Source organism: Pongo pygmaeus, chromosome 19, assembly GCF_028885625.2.
Source record: "Pongo pygmaeus isolate AG05252 chromosome 19, NHGRI_mPonPyg2-v2.0_pri, whole genome shotgun sequence".
NCBI lineage: Eukaryota > Metazoa > Chordata > Mammalia > Primates > Hominidae > Pongo > Pongo pygmaeus.
Window position 1 is genome coordinate 16,637,574 of NC_072392.2, and position 17,761 is coordinate 16,655,334.

The window sequence follows — 17,761 nt, forward strand, 5'->3', positions numbered from 1 at the left end:
CTGTCTAATCTCATATTATTTACCATCCAGCTAATGCCGTTCACCAAGTCTAGCTCAGAGAGATAAGATACAATATAAATTAGACTGAGTTTCAGTAGAAACCAGTATTAACGTATGGTGATTTCTTAAAAAAATTAATGTCAACCACTCACCTTTTACATTGAGAATGTTTTTACCTTTTCACAACTGCAGGGGTTACTGAAAGGTTTTTCATTCCAAGTTTATTTATTTATTAATTTTAAATCATCCACAGTGACTCAGCTCATGGTCTCGTTGTTGGAAACACTAGGAGTTTTCAGGACAGTCTCTTCATGTGGGTGTTCTCATTACAGTTCATTTACACTGTTGTTAAAATAAGGTACTGAAGCAAAAGGAGGACTGATCTCCTTTAATGATTGGTCTAAATTCAAAAGTGAATTGGTTAAAATCGTGTCATTAAAATTTCTTAACTGTCCAATGGTCACTGGAGTTTTCTGGGCATAAATATTTTTAAAATAGAATCACTCAGTGTACCAAAATTAAAGCATTATGAAATTTGCAATCATAAACATGCACTGGAAAACTGGCTTCAGAATACTTTTATGAAGAGTATTAGGAAGACCTTAATTTAGTTCTGGGTGCTAAAAAAATCACGTGTAAGGATATAGTGTCAGAACACTGAAATCTAAATTTACAAAGAATATCATGCCTTGGTTTGCAGTGAACTGCAGTAAGTTGTCAGTGCTGCTCTGTGCTTACCACTTAAATCATGGTAAGGTGAACCTCCATAGGTAAGCCATGTGAGAATTCTGTCCTTCATTTATTTTGAACCAAGAACTATTACTGGATTTTAACTCTCATTCTGAGATTTTTTCTCCAGGTGATGGTAAATAAAGTAATACGCACATGCATTATGATGAGGATGGAGTGAGTGGTTCACAGCAGCTCACCTTCGGGTCCTCAGGTAGAACTGCAAGAGTAACAAGTTAGGCTCTGATCTGACATGTTCTCAGAAACTATACAGTTGACCTTCAAATAAGGCAGGAGTTAGGGGCATAGACCCCCTAAGTAGTCAAAAATCCATATCTAACTTTGACTCCTCCAAAACTTAACTACTCATAGCCTACTGCTGACCAGAAGTCTTACAGATAACATAGTCGATTGACACATATTTTGTATATGTATTATATACTGTATTCTTACAATAAAGTAAGCTAGAGAAGAGAAAATGTTAAGAAGATTATAAAGAGAAAATATATTTACTATTCATTAAGTGGAAGAAGGTCTTCATCCTCGTCATCTTCATGTTGAATAGGCTGAGGATGAGAAGGGGTTGGTCTTGCTATCTTGGGTGGCAGAGGTGGAAGAAAATCCATGTATAAGTGGACCCACACAGTTCAAACCCGTGTTGTTCAAGGGTCAACTGTATTCTGACTCAGAATAGCTTAAGACCCTCAGGGTCATAGAAAAATACCATCATAATCTCTTTTATGGTAGGTTGGCAATATAAATTATTAACAAACTCTAAAATATTACCAGTACCTGAAAAAAAAAATTCAGCAGAAAACTGTGAAGTGGAACATTTAGTCACTGTTTTTCATTCATTTTGAAATTTTTATATGTTTACATATATCTATTGTAAAAATACCAACTTTCCAAGTACTAGGAATGCTGACCGCTAAGCCTGATCTAAAGTTTATGTTGGAGACCTCAGGTATACAGGAGTGGAACAGGGACAGGAGTGAAAGCTTTGACTGAAGACAAATGTGGGCTTATGGCCTATCTCTGTCACTAATTTAACTATATGGGCAAAGTACTAAACCTGTGTCTTCATCTGTAACATAAGGATTAGACACCAGTGATAGGAGGGTCTTGGTCAGTAGCTAATCACAGAGCTGCTTCCTTAAAAGCCTTGAGTACTTTTGTTTAAAAGTTTAGGTCTACTTGAAAGTCTGTAAAGTGCTAATTTTTATCATCCTGAGAGATCTGTTTCTCCCCTTTCCAGTTACCAGTGGCATTCTCCCAAAACTGTTAGTATCTGTATGTTATGGAAAGATACTTAAATGCTATGATAAATTGTATGAAAAAAACTTTAAAATTCAGCAAGCAATTCTTAATGAAAGATAAAACTGGCCCTCTAGTACCATAATTAGTTTAGAATTCAGTCTTTTAAATTATTTGCACCTTGAGAATCTGTGAAATGAAAACATTTAACAGTAAACTCTTGTCCCAAGGGAGCAAAGTGAGAGTAAATGCTGGTCCATAGTGATGGGGAAAAGGACTGTGTTCACCATGAGTTTTTCAGGATGCAACACAAAGCTTATCTAAATACTACACAGATCATTATCTTTTAACCCAACCAATCATATATTCAAACTAAGGGAAAAATATGTAAGCTTTTCCTTTGGAACCTGAGACACCAGGAGCCTTAAACCACAAATAATCTACTGTAGCTATGGACAGGGTAGTCAAATTTATTTCAAAACAAAAGCTTTGTTGGGCTGCATCAAATGCAGGAGAAAAGGAATACTTAGGGGCATGGTTAAATTACCAGTGTGCATAACAGTGAGGTATGCCTCAAATAAGCCTTTAAAACTTTATAAACTGAACTAGAACATACCCATGCAGTAATATTTTTTCAGTGCTACTAATGGAAAAAAAAAAAATTAAAGCCTGCACTGGAAATTTACAATATGGCAGAATTTGTTACTTTTACCTTTTGACCCTAATGTACAGATTTTATGACAGGGTCTGTGTTAAAAATCTAAACATTTTCACAAGATTTTAAACATCACTGGAAAGCTGAATTTAGAGGAAACAAAATCAGATAAAAGTACAATGCCCGTGACAGCCAACATTATGTAACTGGGCTGTATGAGGTTGTTTAGAAGGCTAGGGTTAAAAAGACAAAAAGATTTTTAAAAATCACCCCCAAATTTGATGCGCTGATTTGAACATAAGTACACCAGATACTACAGCAAGGGGATATACACTGCAAAAAGGTCATCTATTTACAGAAGAGTGATTTAAAGACATTATGGTTTTCTTTACAAACAGATGTAAGAACAGCAACTGTCCACTTTTTAAAAACTCTACATCTCAACCCTCCACTATTATTATAGTCCACTGAATTGCCTGTATCAAAGGCAGTTTTTTGTTTGTTTTTTTCCCATTTGACTCTCCAAATGAATTTCCATCATTTCTTCATCATCTGTGAGCTGGCTCTCCTGAAAAGTCTCAGGGAATAAGTCATAGGAGTGCAGGTTTTTGACCTGCTACTAAAAATTAAACCACAAAAACTAGAGATCCCTCTCCTGCACCCTGTTCCCCTCACTTTGTGCAGTTCAGTCATCACTATCCGACAGGGTCTCGTACTGTGCTGAGAGCAGTGGGGCAGGCTCTCGCTCCCAGATCCTGTTCTGTTGGTGAGGAGCTGCTTGGTTCACAGCAGAGGGAGCACATGCAATCGGTGTTGGTGGAGTACTGCTGAGCATCCGCATAGTCAGAGGGTTATAAGGAAACTGAGTTGAGCCTGACAAAAGAAAAATTAGGTTTTCATTGTCATGAACATAACTGCTATTTCGTCCAATCCAACTTTTGTAGGATGGAGTAGAATAGGATTATTCTAAAATGGTCATGTGGCACCATGAAAGCAAAATGAATACAACATGGAAGGGCCAAAGTCTCACCACTTAAATCCTAGCCAATGATATGTAGCAGTCAGTGCAGATCCAAAAAAGAAGAGTAACATGAGTAGCATATGAGGGCTGCTGAGCCCAGAAGAGAAAGCCCAGGCTAGATTTTTAGTTAAGTCTGTATCAGATGTTTCCATGGAGAATCTAAGTTGAACCACTGAGTATTAAGCTCTAATTGAAACAGAGTCAGTTTATAGCAAGAGCTTTCTTAACTCTTCAAGAGAAATGCAAGAGTATAGTTCTCAGATGACAATGGACAAGTACCCAGGAATGTCTGCAGACTGAGGGGCAGCACCCAGGAATGTCTGCAGACTGAGGGGCAGCAGGATGCAAGTCATCTGCTGAATCTCACTGGGCAGATTTTAAAGTATACAAGATTGAGAAATGTGGTAATTAATGAACACTGCTACCTTTCATCAGTTTCTAGATGTTTAACTGTACCCAGAAAGCCTCCTACAGCTTAAGAAAACGCAAAAACAGGCTGGGCGCAGTGGCTCACGCCTGTAATCCCGGCACTTTGCGAGGCTGAGGTGGGCGGATCACCTGAGGTCGGGAGTTCAAGACCAGCCAGACCAACATGGAGAAACCCCGTCTTACAAAATTAGCCGGGCGTGGTGGCGCATGCCTGTAATGCCAGCTAGTCGGGAGGCTGAGGCAGGAGAATCGCTTGAACCCAGGAGGCGGAGGATGCAGTGAGCCAAGATAGCACCATTGCACTCCAGCCTGGGCAACAAGAACGAAACTCCGTCTCCCAAAAAAAAAAAAAAAAAAAAAAAAAGAAAACCCAAAAACATAAAACATAACCATTTCATCAAATAATAAATCTCATGTATGGTCTAATTAATTCTTCCCTAAGAGAGACTGGAGAAGCAGCAACCACTGGTCTAGGCTGTAAGCTTTCAAACTCAAAACAACCACTTTGCATGTGACGTGAGTTTTATAATGCAAAGGCCTGATATAATTTATATATATCTTAAGGGGAAGGGCACATTTCAGATTTTTTCAGTGACATATTTGTATTTAATCCTAAGGAAAAGATGGCTTATAATTCTCTGAAACTCTAAAATTCATAATATCCCAGTTTTAATTAAAAAGTCTGTTGCTTTTATTATATACTTTTTTTTAAGTTTACAAATAGGCACAAAATAGAAAATAATAAGTATCCTGGAGTATTGTTTTTCATCAGTTTGTGTAAATGTAGTGAACGTACAGAGATGACGGCTTTTTTGTTTTTGTTAAGATGGAGTCTCTTTTTGTTGCCCAGGCTGGAGTGCAGTGGCGCAATCTCAGCTCACTGCAATTTCCGCCTCCCAGGTTCAAGTGATTCTCCCACCTCTGACCTCAAGTGATCTGCCCGCCTCAGCCTCCCAAAATGCTGGGATAACAGGCGTGAGCCACCGTGCCCGGCTAGATGATGGCTTTTTAAACTAGTCTTCTCATTTCTAATTTTGATTTCTTAGTCTTTCCCTAAGAACTTTTTCTAAGAATACCAATATGAAAGGTGAAGTTCTCTTAGAAGTGGCATGGGTACATTCAGGTACAGTTCTCAAAAGAACTAAAACCACCTTATTTGCTTTGCAAATAGTAAATGTTCGCTACCAGTGTAATACAGAAGTGAGGAGAATGGTTGAGATTATTTTTTCATAGCTCTTCCTTTGTTTATGGTAATCAGGCTTTGCATTCTAAAAATGTTTCAGGTTATATGTGCATTCAGCTTCTGTTCTGGGCGTGTGCATTGGTTGATGCCTGTAATACTAACACTTTGGGAGGCCAAGGCAGGAGGAATGAGTTCAGGAGTTCGAGACCAGCCTGGGCAACGTAGTGAGACCTTGTCCCTACAAAAAATAAAAATTAAAATTAAAATGAAAAAAATTAGCCAGGCATGGTCGTGCACACCTGTAGTCCCAGCTACTTGGGTCGCTCAGGTGAGAGGATCACCTGAGCCTCAGAGGTCGAGGCTGCAGTGAGCCATGATCATGCCATTGCATTCCAGCCTGGGCGACAGAACAAGACCCCTCAAAAAAATTTCTATTCTGGAAAGTGGAACATATTAATGATACAGAAATGGGAATATAGGTTTCCAAATTAGAAGAGTTGCTGAATTTTGAAGAACTAATAACCAAGACATTGATATTATTGCTTTGTCTCATTTTCTAAGTTAAAGCAGACTCCTTACCTGTTGAAGAGGGCCTGTCTTCCCAGGCCCACCCTGGCGTCTGCCTATGGTAATCCCCTTCTGAATGTACAGAGGAGACTGAAGAGGGCCGTTCGGTTCCTAAGTAGCCTTGCCCAGGGATAGGAGATTTAGATTTCCTGCTGTTTGACTTGCTGATCAGCTTTGGTTTGCAAACTCCTCCTAAAAGTGAAATTCAAGTTAAAGTATTAATATATTAAGTTCTCAAAAATTACCAAAATGCTAATGATTATATATTGCTAAATGAAAAAAAGCAGAATGGTAACATGAAGAATCCAGATCCTGGTACTCAATGAAATAAAACACTACAAGCATACCTCAGAGATACTGAGGGTTCAGTAAGTCACAATTATTTTGCTGGTGGATGGTCTTGCTTCCATGTTGATGGCTGCTGACTAATCTGCACGGTGGTTGCCAAAGGCTGGGATGGCTGTGGCAATTTCTTTTCCTTTCATGAAAGATTTATTTGTAGCATGCAATGATAGCATTTTAGCCACAGTAGAACTTTCAGAATTGGAGGTGATCCCTCAAACCCTGCTTTATTAACTGGGTTTATGTAATGTAGTATTCTAAATCCTTTGTTGTCATTTCAACAATGTTCACAGCATCTTCAGGGGCAGATTCAATCTCAAGAAACCACTTTCTTTGCTCATCCCTAAGAAGCAACTCCTCATCCATTTCAAGTTTGATCACGAGATTGCAGCAATTCAGTTACATCTTCAGGCTCCACTACTAGTTCTAGTTCTCTTGTTCTTTCTTTTTTTTTCTTTTTTAAGGCAGGGTCTCACCTCTGCTGCCCAGGCTGCACTGCAGTGGTGCAATCACGGCTTACCAGCTCACTAAAGCCTCAACTTCTTGGGCTCAAGCAATCCTCCCACCTCAGACCCAAGTAGCTGGGACCACAGGTGCACACCACCACACCCGGCTACTTTTTAAAATTTTTGTAGAGATGGGGTCTCACCATGTTGCCCAGGTTGGTCTCAAACTCCTGGGTTCAAGTGATTCTACTGCCTCAGCCACCCAAAGTGCTGGGATTACAGGCATGAGTCATCATACCCGGCCTCTCTTGTTATTTCTACTACACCTGCAGTGACTCCCTCCACTGACGTCTTGATCCCCTCCCAAGTTATGCATGGGAGCTGGAATCATCTTTTTCCAAACTCCTGTTAATGTTGATATTCTTACCTCCTCCCATTAATTACAAATGTCGTTAATAGCATTTAAATGGTGAATCCTTTTCAGAAGGTTTTCAGTTTACTTTGCTCAGATCCATCAGAGAAATCACTATGGCAGCTATTGCCTTATGAAATGTATTTCTTAAATAATAAGACTTGAAAGTAGAAATTATTCCTTGATCCATGGGCTGCAGAATGGATGTTGTGTTAGCAGGCATGAAAACAACATTCATCTCCTTGAACCTTTCCATCAGAGCTCTTGGGTGACTAAGTGGATTGTTAATGAGCAGTATTGAAAATCTTTTTTTTTTTCTAAGCAGTAGGTCTGAACAGTGGGCTTAAAATATTCAGCAAGCCATTCTGTAAACACATGCTGTCATCAAGGCTTTGTTCCATTTCTAGAGCACAGGCGAGTAGACCAAGCATAATTCTTAAGTGCCCTAGGATTTTCAGAATGGTAAAGGAGCACTGGCTTCAACTTAAAGTCACCACCTGCATTAGCCCCTAACAAGAGAGTCAGCCTGTCTTTTGAAGTTTTGGACTCTTCCAGTAGAAGGCTGTTTTGTCTACATGGAAGATCTGTTGTTTAATGTAGTCACCTTTATCAATGATCTTAGCTAGGTCTTCTGAGTAACTTGCTGCAACATCTTCATCAGCACTTTCTCCCTCACCTTGCACTTTTATGTTATAGAGATGGCTTCTTCAACCTCTGAACAGCCTCTGCTAGCTTCAGCCTTCTCGTCTGTGGCTTCCTCACACCTCTGAGCCTTCAGAGAATTGAAGAGTTAGGGCTTGGATTAGGATTAGGTTTTGGCTTAAGGGAATGTTGTGGCTGGTTTGGTCTTCTATCCAGACCACTAAAACTTTCTGTGTGTCACGAAACACTGTTTTGCTTTATTACCATTTGTGTGTTCACTGGAATAGCACTTCCAATTTCCTTCAAAAACTTTTCCTTTGCATTCACAATTTGGCTAACTGTTTGGCACATGAGGTCTAGCTTTCAGCCTGTCTTGGCTTTCAACATGCCTTTCTCACTAAGCTTAATCATTTCTAACTTTTCATTTCAAGTGACAGACTTGTGATTCTTCCTTTCACTTGAACACTTAGAAGCCACTGTACGGTTAATTGGCCAAATTTGAATACTGTTGTGTGTCAGGGAATAAGGAAGCCAGAGGAGGAGAGAGACAGGGAACAACCAGTCAGTGGAGGAGGCAGGACACACACCACCTTTATGGGTTAAGTTTGCCATCTTATACAGGCGCTCCTCATGGTGCCCCCAGTTACGATAGTAATATCAAAGATCACTCATCACCATCACAGAGATCATAATCATCAACAAGTTTGAAATACTGTGAGAATTACCAAAATATGACACAGACACAAAGGAGAGCCCATGCTATTAGAAAAATAATGCTGATAGACTTGCTTGACACAGGGTTGCCACAAACCTTCAGTTAAAAAAAAAAAAAAAAGCACAATAAAACGAGGTATGCTTGCATTTAAAAGAAAGCCAGAATTTCACTTGTAACAATCAAAACAAAAAACAAGGGTCGTCCTCCTGCCATTAAAATGTGGTAATTAAGGAACTGAAATTTCTGGGACATCAAGCTTTCTTTACTGGCCTCAGAGTACAGAAACTACTAAAGAAAGAAGGCAGGGTGACAAAAATCATACTTCACTAATGACCAACCCCCCTTTCCCAACTGGAGTTAATACACCACACAAAGAAATAATATGTAAAGGAAAAACTGCAGAACAAAGCTTCTTCATGCTACTACAGGACTTGAGCAGAGGCTCAGCAAGTTTTGGAAGCCCTTTCGAGTTTTCCAGACTGTGTAGTTGATGAACTCAGCAGAAGTTCACAGAAGTGAGACACCTCTGACAGTGCTCTAAAAGAAAACATCAAAAAGAGCTCAGAAGAGATCAGAGCCCAGGTCACCAGCAAATTTTTTCCTCAGCCCCAGCAAAACAATTTCACACTTCCGCAAATTCCTATACAACCAGTACAATTGTAATTGACTAAGTCACCAGTCTTATAACCTTAAAACACACACACTTAAAGCCAATAAAAATTGGAAGGTAAGAACAGACAGGGGAAGATGATGCTCATTTTTCAGAGGAGGAAGTACACTGATAAGGTCTTAAAGTTAACATGTATAGTTTTTTTTTTTTAAGACCTCTAATCTCTTTAATCTTTTTATTAACCATAGTGAGATCTTTTGCTTGACGATAACAGGAAAATAAATCTAAACTAAAACAGAAATACTTCTAAACTTCAAGTAATTTTTAAAAGCACAAGAGATATTAGTTCTCAAAATATTAAGAAAAAGGTTGTAAGATTAAAGCTTAGGATTATTATGGTTTTTTTGTGTGCTTGTTTTTAATAGAATGTATAAAATCTCATTCTAGCAACTCTTATCTGGCTATCCAGAGACATGTCTGAAACAATGCTTATCAGATACAAGCATTAGCATTCTGGATGATGTGATCTGAAGAACTGTTTCTTTTTCTTCCCTTTTTTCCTACTTTTTTTTTTTTTCCTTTTTTGAGACAGGGTCTCACTTTGTCACCTGGGCTGGAGTGCGGTGGTGCAATCACAGCTCACTTGCAACCTCCACCTCCTGGGCTCAAGTGATCTTCCCACCTCGACCCCCACAAGTAGCTGGGACTACAGTGTGAGCCACCACACCCAGCTAATTTTTGTAATTTTTGTAGAGACGGAGTTTTCACCATGTTGCCCAGGCTGGTCTCAAACTCCTGAGCTCAAGTGATCCACCCAACTTACCCTCCCAAAGTGCTATGATTACACCTTTTTTCCTACTCTTTTTTATGGCTTACGATTTGTGTGTGTGTGTGTGTGTGTGTGTGTATGGCTTACGATTAGTGTGTGTGTGTGTGTGTGTGTGTGTATTTTGAGATGGAGTCTCACTCTGTTGCCAGGCTCGAGTGCAGTGGCGTGATCTCAGCTCACAGCAACCTCCCTCGGGTTCAAGCAATTCTCCTGCCTCAGCCTCCTGAGTACCTGGGATTACAGGCACATGCCATCATGCCCAGCTAATTTTTGTATGGGGTTTCACCATGTTGGCCAGGATGGTCTCGATCTCTTGACCTTGTGATCCACCCGCCTCGGCCCCCCAAAGTGCTGGGATTACAGGCGTGAACCACCGCGCCCGGCTGGCTTATGTTTCTTTTATACTGAGCCTAATTTTTACAGTTAAATCACTTTTATTCAAAAACATTATATTTGTGTTACAATTACAATGTAGTATGTATAGATGAGGACTAGGTGCAAACAAATAAAAAATGGACATCCCAGGAGGGTGACACTTTGGGTAAAAATTTTCTTCCATTTTATTTCTGTTCATATTACAATGTCTGGGTAGGGTTTTAATAACCTTTTTAAAGTAACTGAAACCCTAAGAGGTGACTCTGAGCACATAAAGACATAAATGAAATGTCTTAGTGATGCATCAGAATTTGGGAAATAGACTGGCTTTTTTGGGGAAAAGCAGCAGAAAAGCACTAAAATGAAAGCTGTACCTGAATGAGGTGATGGGTCCCCTTCCTCTCTCCGTGTCTCACCACTGGTCACAACTGAGGTGTTGGCAGTACTAGGCACTACTCCCATAGGCTGGGACATGACAACTCCATGATCCTCAACTTTGTCATCAAAGCTTCCCATGAGAGCCTTCCTGATAATGTCTTCCAGCCCAAGATTACTGGCAGGATCAGCAAAAGAATGGCCTCTAGAGCTAACTGAGCCTGAAAGAGAATCAAAAACATTTCCACTTATTTCTGAAAGGCCAATCAGGAAACAAACATGCACTGCCCCATCAGCCCACTGAATATACATAGCACTTGGCAAGTGACCTAGAACAACACCAGGACCCACCACACAGAGACTTTTTTTTTTTTTGGAGACAGTGTCTCTCTCTGTCGCGCCCAGGCTGGAGTGCAGTGGCGCGATCTTGGCTCACTGCAACCTCCGCCTCCCAGATTCAAGGGATTCTCCTACTTCAGTCTCCCAAGTAGCTGGGACTACAGGCACCCACCACCACGCCGGGCTAATTTTTTGTATTTTTAGGAGATGGGGTTTCACCATATTGGTCAGGCTGATCTCGAACTCCCAACCTCAGATGATCCGCCCGCCTTGGCCTCCCAAAGTGCTGGGATTACAGGCATGAGCCACCGCACCCAGCCCAGAGACCATCTTAATCCACAGATAACTCCTTAAGGAAATTTGTTTCCCAAGTGAATCAGTCACCCACACTTCTATCAAAGTTACTCAACAATTTTCTCAGTCCCCTAGTTTCGACAGTGTTCTTTAATAATTTCCATTCTTTTTGTTCATTTATCTTTTCAATAGGTATTTACTGGATCTCAGTTCCTTTCTGTGCTACTGGGTAAACCTTCCTTCACTAAATTATTCATTTTTTGCATATTAGAGCAGTCACTCCCCTGGTATACAGTTGGTACTCAGTACATATTTGTTGGACTGACTACTGCTGTGCCAATTTTGTATTGGTAAATAATGTCTTTTCAATCTTACCTGATGTAGTAACTGCTGGCAGATTAAAGATCTCAGTTCCTGGCTGAGCAGCTGCTATATTTAAGCAAACATTCAAGTTAATTAAGATGTGATAATCATATACACCAAACTAAAGTCTCAAAAAATTCCTATAATAAAATTAATCTTTTTATTTTCCATGATCTCAACCTTTATTTCTCACCCATTAAGTGAAGATAAAATGGAAGTACTCTTTTTTTTTTTGAGACAGGGTCTCACTCTGTTGCCCAGGCTATTTTTAAAAGGAAATCAGGAAATAGGTAAGGTAGGAACATCAAAAGAAGAGCAATAAGCTGTGTGCAGTGGTACACTTCTAGTCCCCCAGCTACTCAGCAGGCTGAGGTGGTAGGACTGCTTGAGCATAGGAATTTGAGGCCAGCCTGGGCAACACAGTGAGACTCTCCCATCTGTTTACAAAAAAAAAAAAAAAAAAAAAAAGTAAATAAAGGAGCAGTGTAATCCAGAAAAGGGAAAGGAACCTTGCACTGCTGGAGAAAAACAAATAGGAAAATGCTGTTCTCAGAACAGGAACCAAGGCTTTCTGACGAAGAAGAAACCTTGGACTCTGGGATGACCGCCACAAGTACCAACAGGTTTGAGGCAGCCTGGGATGTGATCCAGAGGAAAGCCACCGCAGTGAATACTATGAAAATGACTGTGTTTCCCTGTGTGGCTAACTGGAAACTCAGGATATTTGCTGGAAAAAAGAAAAGACTCTGTTGATCCTTTTCATTCCTGTTGACTGTGCAACTTGTAATCTGCAGTTTGAATAACAGCATAAGACCTGGGAACCGCCTATAATAAAGCAGTGTGCCAGAAAGGGGAAGAATTTGGGACATAAATTGGTGTTTCCGTCATTCCCAACTTGACGCTAAGAATTTTAAAGAGAAAAAAATGCAGAAAGCAAGTGGGTGGCCAAATGATGTGTCCCAAAGAATGTGAAAGTTCTTTTTTTTTTTTTTTTTTCTTTGAGATGGTGTTTTATTCTTGTCACCCAGGCTGGAGTGCAATGGCGTGATCTAGGCTCACTGCAACCTCTGCCTCCTGGGTTCAAGCAATTCTCCTGCCTCAGCCTCCCGAGCAGCTGGGATTATAGGCCCGCCGCCACCATGCCCAGCTAATTTTTGTATTTTTAGTAGAGACGGAGTTTCACCATTTTGGCCAGGCTGGTCTTAAACTCCTGACCTCAGGTGATCTACCCACCTCAGCCTCCTAAAATGCTGGGATTACAGGCATGGGCCACTGCGCTCAGCCAGAATGCGAAATTTATTTATTTATTTATTTTTAAGACGGAGTCTCACTCTGCTGCCCAGGCTGGAGTGCAGCGGCACGATCTTGGCTCACTGCAAGCTTCGCCTCCCGGGTTCATGCCATTCTCCTGCCTCAGCCTCCCGAGTAGCTGGGACTACAGGCGCCCACCACCATGCCTGGCTAATTTTTTACATTTTTAGTAGAGATGGGATTTCACCGTGTTAGCCACGATGGTCTTGATCTCCTGACCTCATGATCCGCCCGCCTCGGCCTCCCAAAGTGCTGGGATTACAGGTGTGAGCTACCGTGCCAGGCCAGAATGTGAAATTTCTAATGAGACCACAGAAGGATGGACTCTTACCCAAGGGCTGAGCACATGAGAGAAGAGGGAAGAGTGCATGTGCCTAGAAACAAACTTGGTTGATTAGGGAGGCTTTAAACTGACAAAGAGAGGAGAAAAGTCCTCAGAAGAACTAGAAAACAATAGCCATTGATGATAGTCTTCTTACTTATGGGCCAGGTGACAAGGTAAATAAATTGAGCCTGTAACAGCGGAGCCTTGTTATCATGAAGTGTGTGGAATAGGAGTCATTCATTCATTTGACAGATATTTAATTGAGCAGTTATTTGACTGAATTGTTAAGATTACCTTCTTATTGATCAAAAATGGTCAGATGAAGACAATTTCCTATAAGTTAACCAATGATCATCCTTAGATACTACACTTGCAGGATACCCCTTCCTTTGCTAATGGAGCTTACAATGCAGTGTGGTACTTGCTGAGGCCATACAAATTAGAATCACCTGAGTAGCTTAGTAAATTTTCTGCATTCCTGGGGCTCCATAATTCAACTATTTAATAAGCAATCCAGGTGACTGGTATCTACTGTTGAGCAAGAATGTGGTAACTGCTCAGAAATTAGCAGAATGGAAGATAGACATGTGGTAGCCACTGTGAAGGCCAACTTGACAGGAGGAGCTGACTCCCATCAGGAGGCAGAGACCAGGATAGTAATGGCCAGAGTAAAGGTAACTGTTAACTGTGGTAGGGAAGGAGGAGGAACTTTTTGTATGGGGAGGTAGAACATGAATTCAATTTTAGATATTTAAGGAGCCAGTAAGTTAGTCAAGAAGTAATGAGGTCTGCAAAGATATGTAAGTAGAGCTTAGTAGGAAAAGCTGGACTACAGATACAAATTTGGGAGTTTTCAGCATACAAGCGACCATTCAAATCCCCAGAGTAGATGAGATGACTCAGATTATAAGACATGAGGAGAAAGGGGCTAAGAAGTGAGCCCTGGGGAAAACTAACAATCAAGGGCCAGGCAAAGCAAGACTGAGCTTCTAAGGAGACAGAAGTGGCCAGAGAAGTAGAGAAGAAACAGGAGAACATGGCATCAGAAAGCCAAGAGGAAAGCATTTCAGGAAAGGAAAGTGGTTCACTGTGTCAAAAGCTGCAAAGAGATCCAATAAAGTAAGTTTTAAAGCATTACAGTTTTAAAAAAAATAAAGTCATTGATGTCCTTGGGAACACTGGATTCAGATACAATGAGGTGAAGTGAAGCTGTGTTGGCTGCTGATGGTTTTCATTTAGTTCTACTTCCCAGTGAAGGCTAAATGTGCCATGGTGGGCCCAGGAGCCCACTGGTTCTTTAATATAAATTCTCCTTTCCACCATGAAGAATAGTTCTTGTAATTAAAAAAAATCCCAGACTCTAAAGCAATTCTGTTAGTACTTCCCTTAAAACATTAATTATCTCCTGTTAAAGTTAGGTACTTGTTTCATCATACAGCTTCAGAGAGTAGAGACCATCTGGCATACTAAAACACCCAACATAGTACGCTACTCAAAACATTAGGCAAGAGAGGAAAAACTATAAAGTAGGCTTCTTCAGTTCAAACATGGCATTTCCCTGTCAGAGTTTCCCACTTTAAGGGTAAGACAAAGACTAGAGAATAAGAGCAGACCACACAAAGGTGAAATGATTTGCATCTCAGTTCCTGGCTGCTCTGAGATCTCTAGCTCTCCGTGCTCACACAGATTCATCTCTGAGTGCCGAGAGAAATTGAAAACGAGAGTATATTTTTGTTGGTGACACTTGAGGAGCCGTAAATAATAGATTAAACTGTTGAAAACTGGAGACAGAAAATAGTAATAACAATATTTTTTGAAAAGAAAGGTGGCCGGATACAGTGGCTCACACCTGTAATCCCAACACTTTGGGAGGCTGAGGTGGGCGGATCACCTGAGGTCAGGAGTTCAAGACCAGCCTGGCCAACATGGAGAAACCCCGTCTGTACTAAAAATACAAAATTAGCCAGATATGGTGGCGGGTGCCTGTAATCCCAGCTACTCAGGAGGCTGGCCCAGGAGAAACACTTGAACCCGGGAGGCGGAGGTTGCGGTGAGCCGAGATCGCGCCACTGCATTCCAGCCTGGGCCACAGAGTAAGACTCCATCTCAAAAAAAAAAAAAAAAAAACAGAAAGGCTATCTGTAAGCCTGATAACAATTCTGGTCTGCATTCTAAAATATTTGTCTTTTAGATTATCTTGTTGCCACCTAAACAGAACCTACTAATTAAGAGCGAGGACAAGTTCAGAAACAGTAGTGACACTGGCTCATCCTTTTCTCCTTGATGTTCAACGTTTATCAATCACAAGAGTGACACAGATCTAAACACACATCCACCAGGCAGTTCACAGTGCAAGGCCCCCACTTTCCTTTCTTTTGACAGGATCAGGAGACTAGTAGATGGTAGATCACAGAAATAAAGCAGATCGTCCTTTCCTCAGCTGCCACCACAGTGCTTGGTCCTTCCAAGGAAGCTAAGGCCACGTTGGGGTGAAGCCCTCACTTCATCCGGCAACTACCACCACGTCCGGCAGCACCAGCCCCACACTTGCCCACACCATGGCCTCTGTCTCCGAGCTCGCCTGCATCTACTCAGCCTTCACTCTGCATGACAATGAGGTGACTATCACGGAGGATAAGATCAATGCCCTCATTAAAGGAGCTGGTGTAAATGTTGAACCTTTTTGGTCTAGCTTGTTTGCAATGGCCCTGGCCAATGTCAACATTGGGAGCCTCATCTACAATGTAGGGGCTGGTGGACCTGCTCCAGCAGCTGGTGCTGCACCAGTGGGATCCTGGCCACTCTACTGTTGCTGCTCCAGCTGAGGAGAAGAAAGTGGAAGCAACGAAAGAAGAATCTGAGGAGGCTAATGATGACATGGGCTTTGGTTGTTTTGACTAAATCTCTTATAATGTGTTCAATGCAAAGATGAACTTAAGAAAAAAAAAAAGAATAAACCAGACTATGGTATACCCAAAGTCTCTCTATCAAGGGGACTGAGGAAAAGACTGATAAGACCGGGGGGATAGTACAAGTGAGTGCTGAGAGAGCATGAGGAGGTTCTGATTAATACTTGCATATCAACCCAAAGGAAAGGTTCTGCCACAGAACATTAGCTAGAGTATTTACCAACAATCTGGCTAAGATGCTACGAGTATGGAACTGTTAGAAGCCAGTTGGTCCATCATTAGCAACATGGACTCTGGAGTTGGAATGCCTGGGTTTGAACTGCAGCCTCATTACTTACTAGATATGTAACCTGTGCCAACTCTTAAACCTGAGTCTGTTTCCTCATCTACAAAATGGAGATAATTGTAATATGTAGGGTTGTTGTGAGGATTAAATGAGATTATATCTACACATGCTTAGAATAGAGCCTACCACATAGTACGTGCTAGATAACCTTTTGCTACCATTATTACTGATTTTATATTTTTATTTTATTTATTTATTATTTTTTGAGACAGAGACTCACTTTGTTGCCCAGGCTGGAGTGCAGTGGCACAATCTTGGCTCACTGCAACCTCTGCCTCCCAGGTTCAAATGATTCTCATGCTTCAGCCTCCCGAGTAGCTGGGATTACAGACGCACGCCACCATGACCAGCTGTTTATATTTTTAGTAGAGACAGGGTTTCACCATGTTGCCCAGGCTGGCCTCAAACTCTTGATCTCAGGTGATCTACCCGTCTTGGCCTTGCAAAGTGCTGGGATTACAGGCGTGAGCCACCACACCCAGACAATTTAAAAAAAATTTTTTTTTTCTTGAGACATCTCACTTTGGCTTAGGCTAGAGTGCAGTGACGCAATTGTAGCTCAATGTAGCCTCAACTTCCCAGGCTCAAGCGATCCTCCCACCTCAGCTTCCCATGTAAATGGGACTACAGGGATGTATACCACCGCACCCAGCTAATTTTTTATATTTTGTAGAGACGGGTTCTCCCTGTGTTGTCCAGGCTAATCTCGAACTCCTGGGCCCAATCAATCCTCCCGCCTTGGCCTCCCAAAGTGTTGAGATTCCAGGTGTGAGTCACCGTGCCTGGCCAATGCTTTATTTTTACACTGTAAGTTTATCAGAGTTGCATATGAATAGTGAATGAATCAACTCAAGTCCACAAAGACACTGGTAGGGTAGAAAAAGTAGTTGGACTGCAGCAAGCACAGACGGACTTGGACTTATACTTGGAGCTAGTTACTGTAAAAGTAGAGCAAGGGCAAGGCGTAAATTAAAAGTAGCCCAAGACCTTGACATCAACATTCATACTAAGTACTTAACAGTGCACTTCATAAGTTAACAGTGTACAGGCTGCCAACAAAACAGCTAATAGTCTTAGGCTACTTTAAAAATGATGAATTTAGTATAGATCATATTACACTACTCTATTTTGTATTACTCGAAACCTAGTGAAAGGCTAGGCTAAATGTTTTTGGTGGAGAATAATTGAGATGGTAGGGGTACTAAGAATGAGGACATGTGACCCACAGCTGATGAAACTGGGGACACTGATTGAGAGGACTCCTGAAAGACCCATCTTCAAATATCTGAG

At 41.2% G+C, this 17,761-nt stretch overlaps 1 protein-coding gene and 1 pseudogene across 15 annotated transcripts in view; one reads left to right on the forward strand and one right to left on the reverse strand.

The window, feature by feature from the left end:
- Nucleotides 1–2,433: 2,433 nt before the first annotated feature.
- The window catches only part of NCOR1 (nuclear receptor corepressor 1), a 183,432-nt gene continuing 168,104 nt past the window's right edge, over nt 2,434–17,761 (reverse strand). For all 15 annotated transcript variants that reach the window (XM_063656590.1, XM_063656592.1, XM_063656586.1 and 12 more), the window contains 4 exons: nt 11,593–11,646; nt 10,584–10,805; nt 5,851–6,030; nt 2,434–3,511 (listed from right to left, as the gene is read on the reverse strand). In XM_063656590.1, the coding sequence (XP_063512660.1) occupies nt 3,324–3,511; nt 5,851–6,030; nt 10,584–10,805; nt 11,593–11,646 (644 nt within the window). In that variant the 3' untranslated portion in view covers nt 2,434–3,323. The remainder of the gene's footprint in view (nt 3,512–5,850; nt 6,031–10,583; nt 10,806–11,592; nt 11,647–17,761) is intronic.
- LOC134738736 (large ribosomal subunit protein P1-like) lies at nt 10,804–16,188 on the forward strand (annotated as a pseudogene).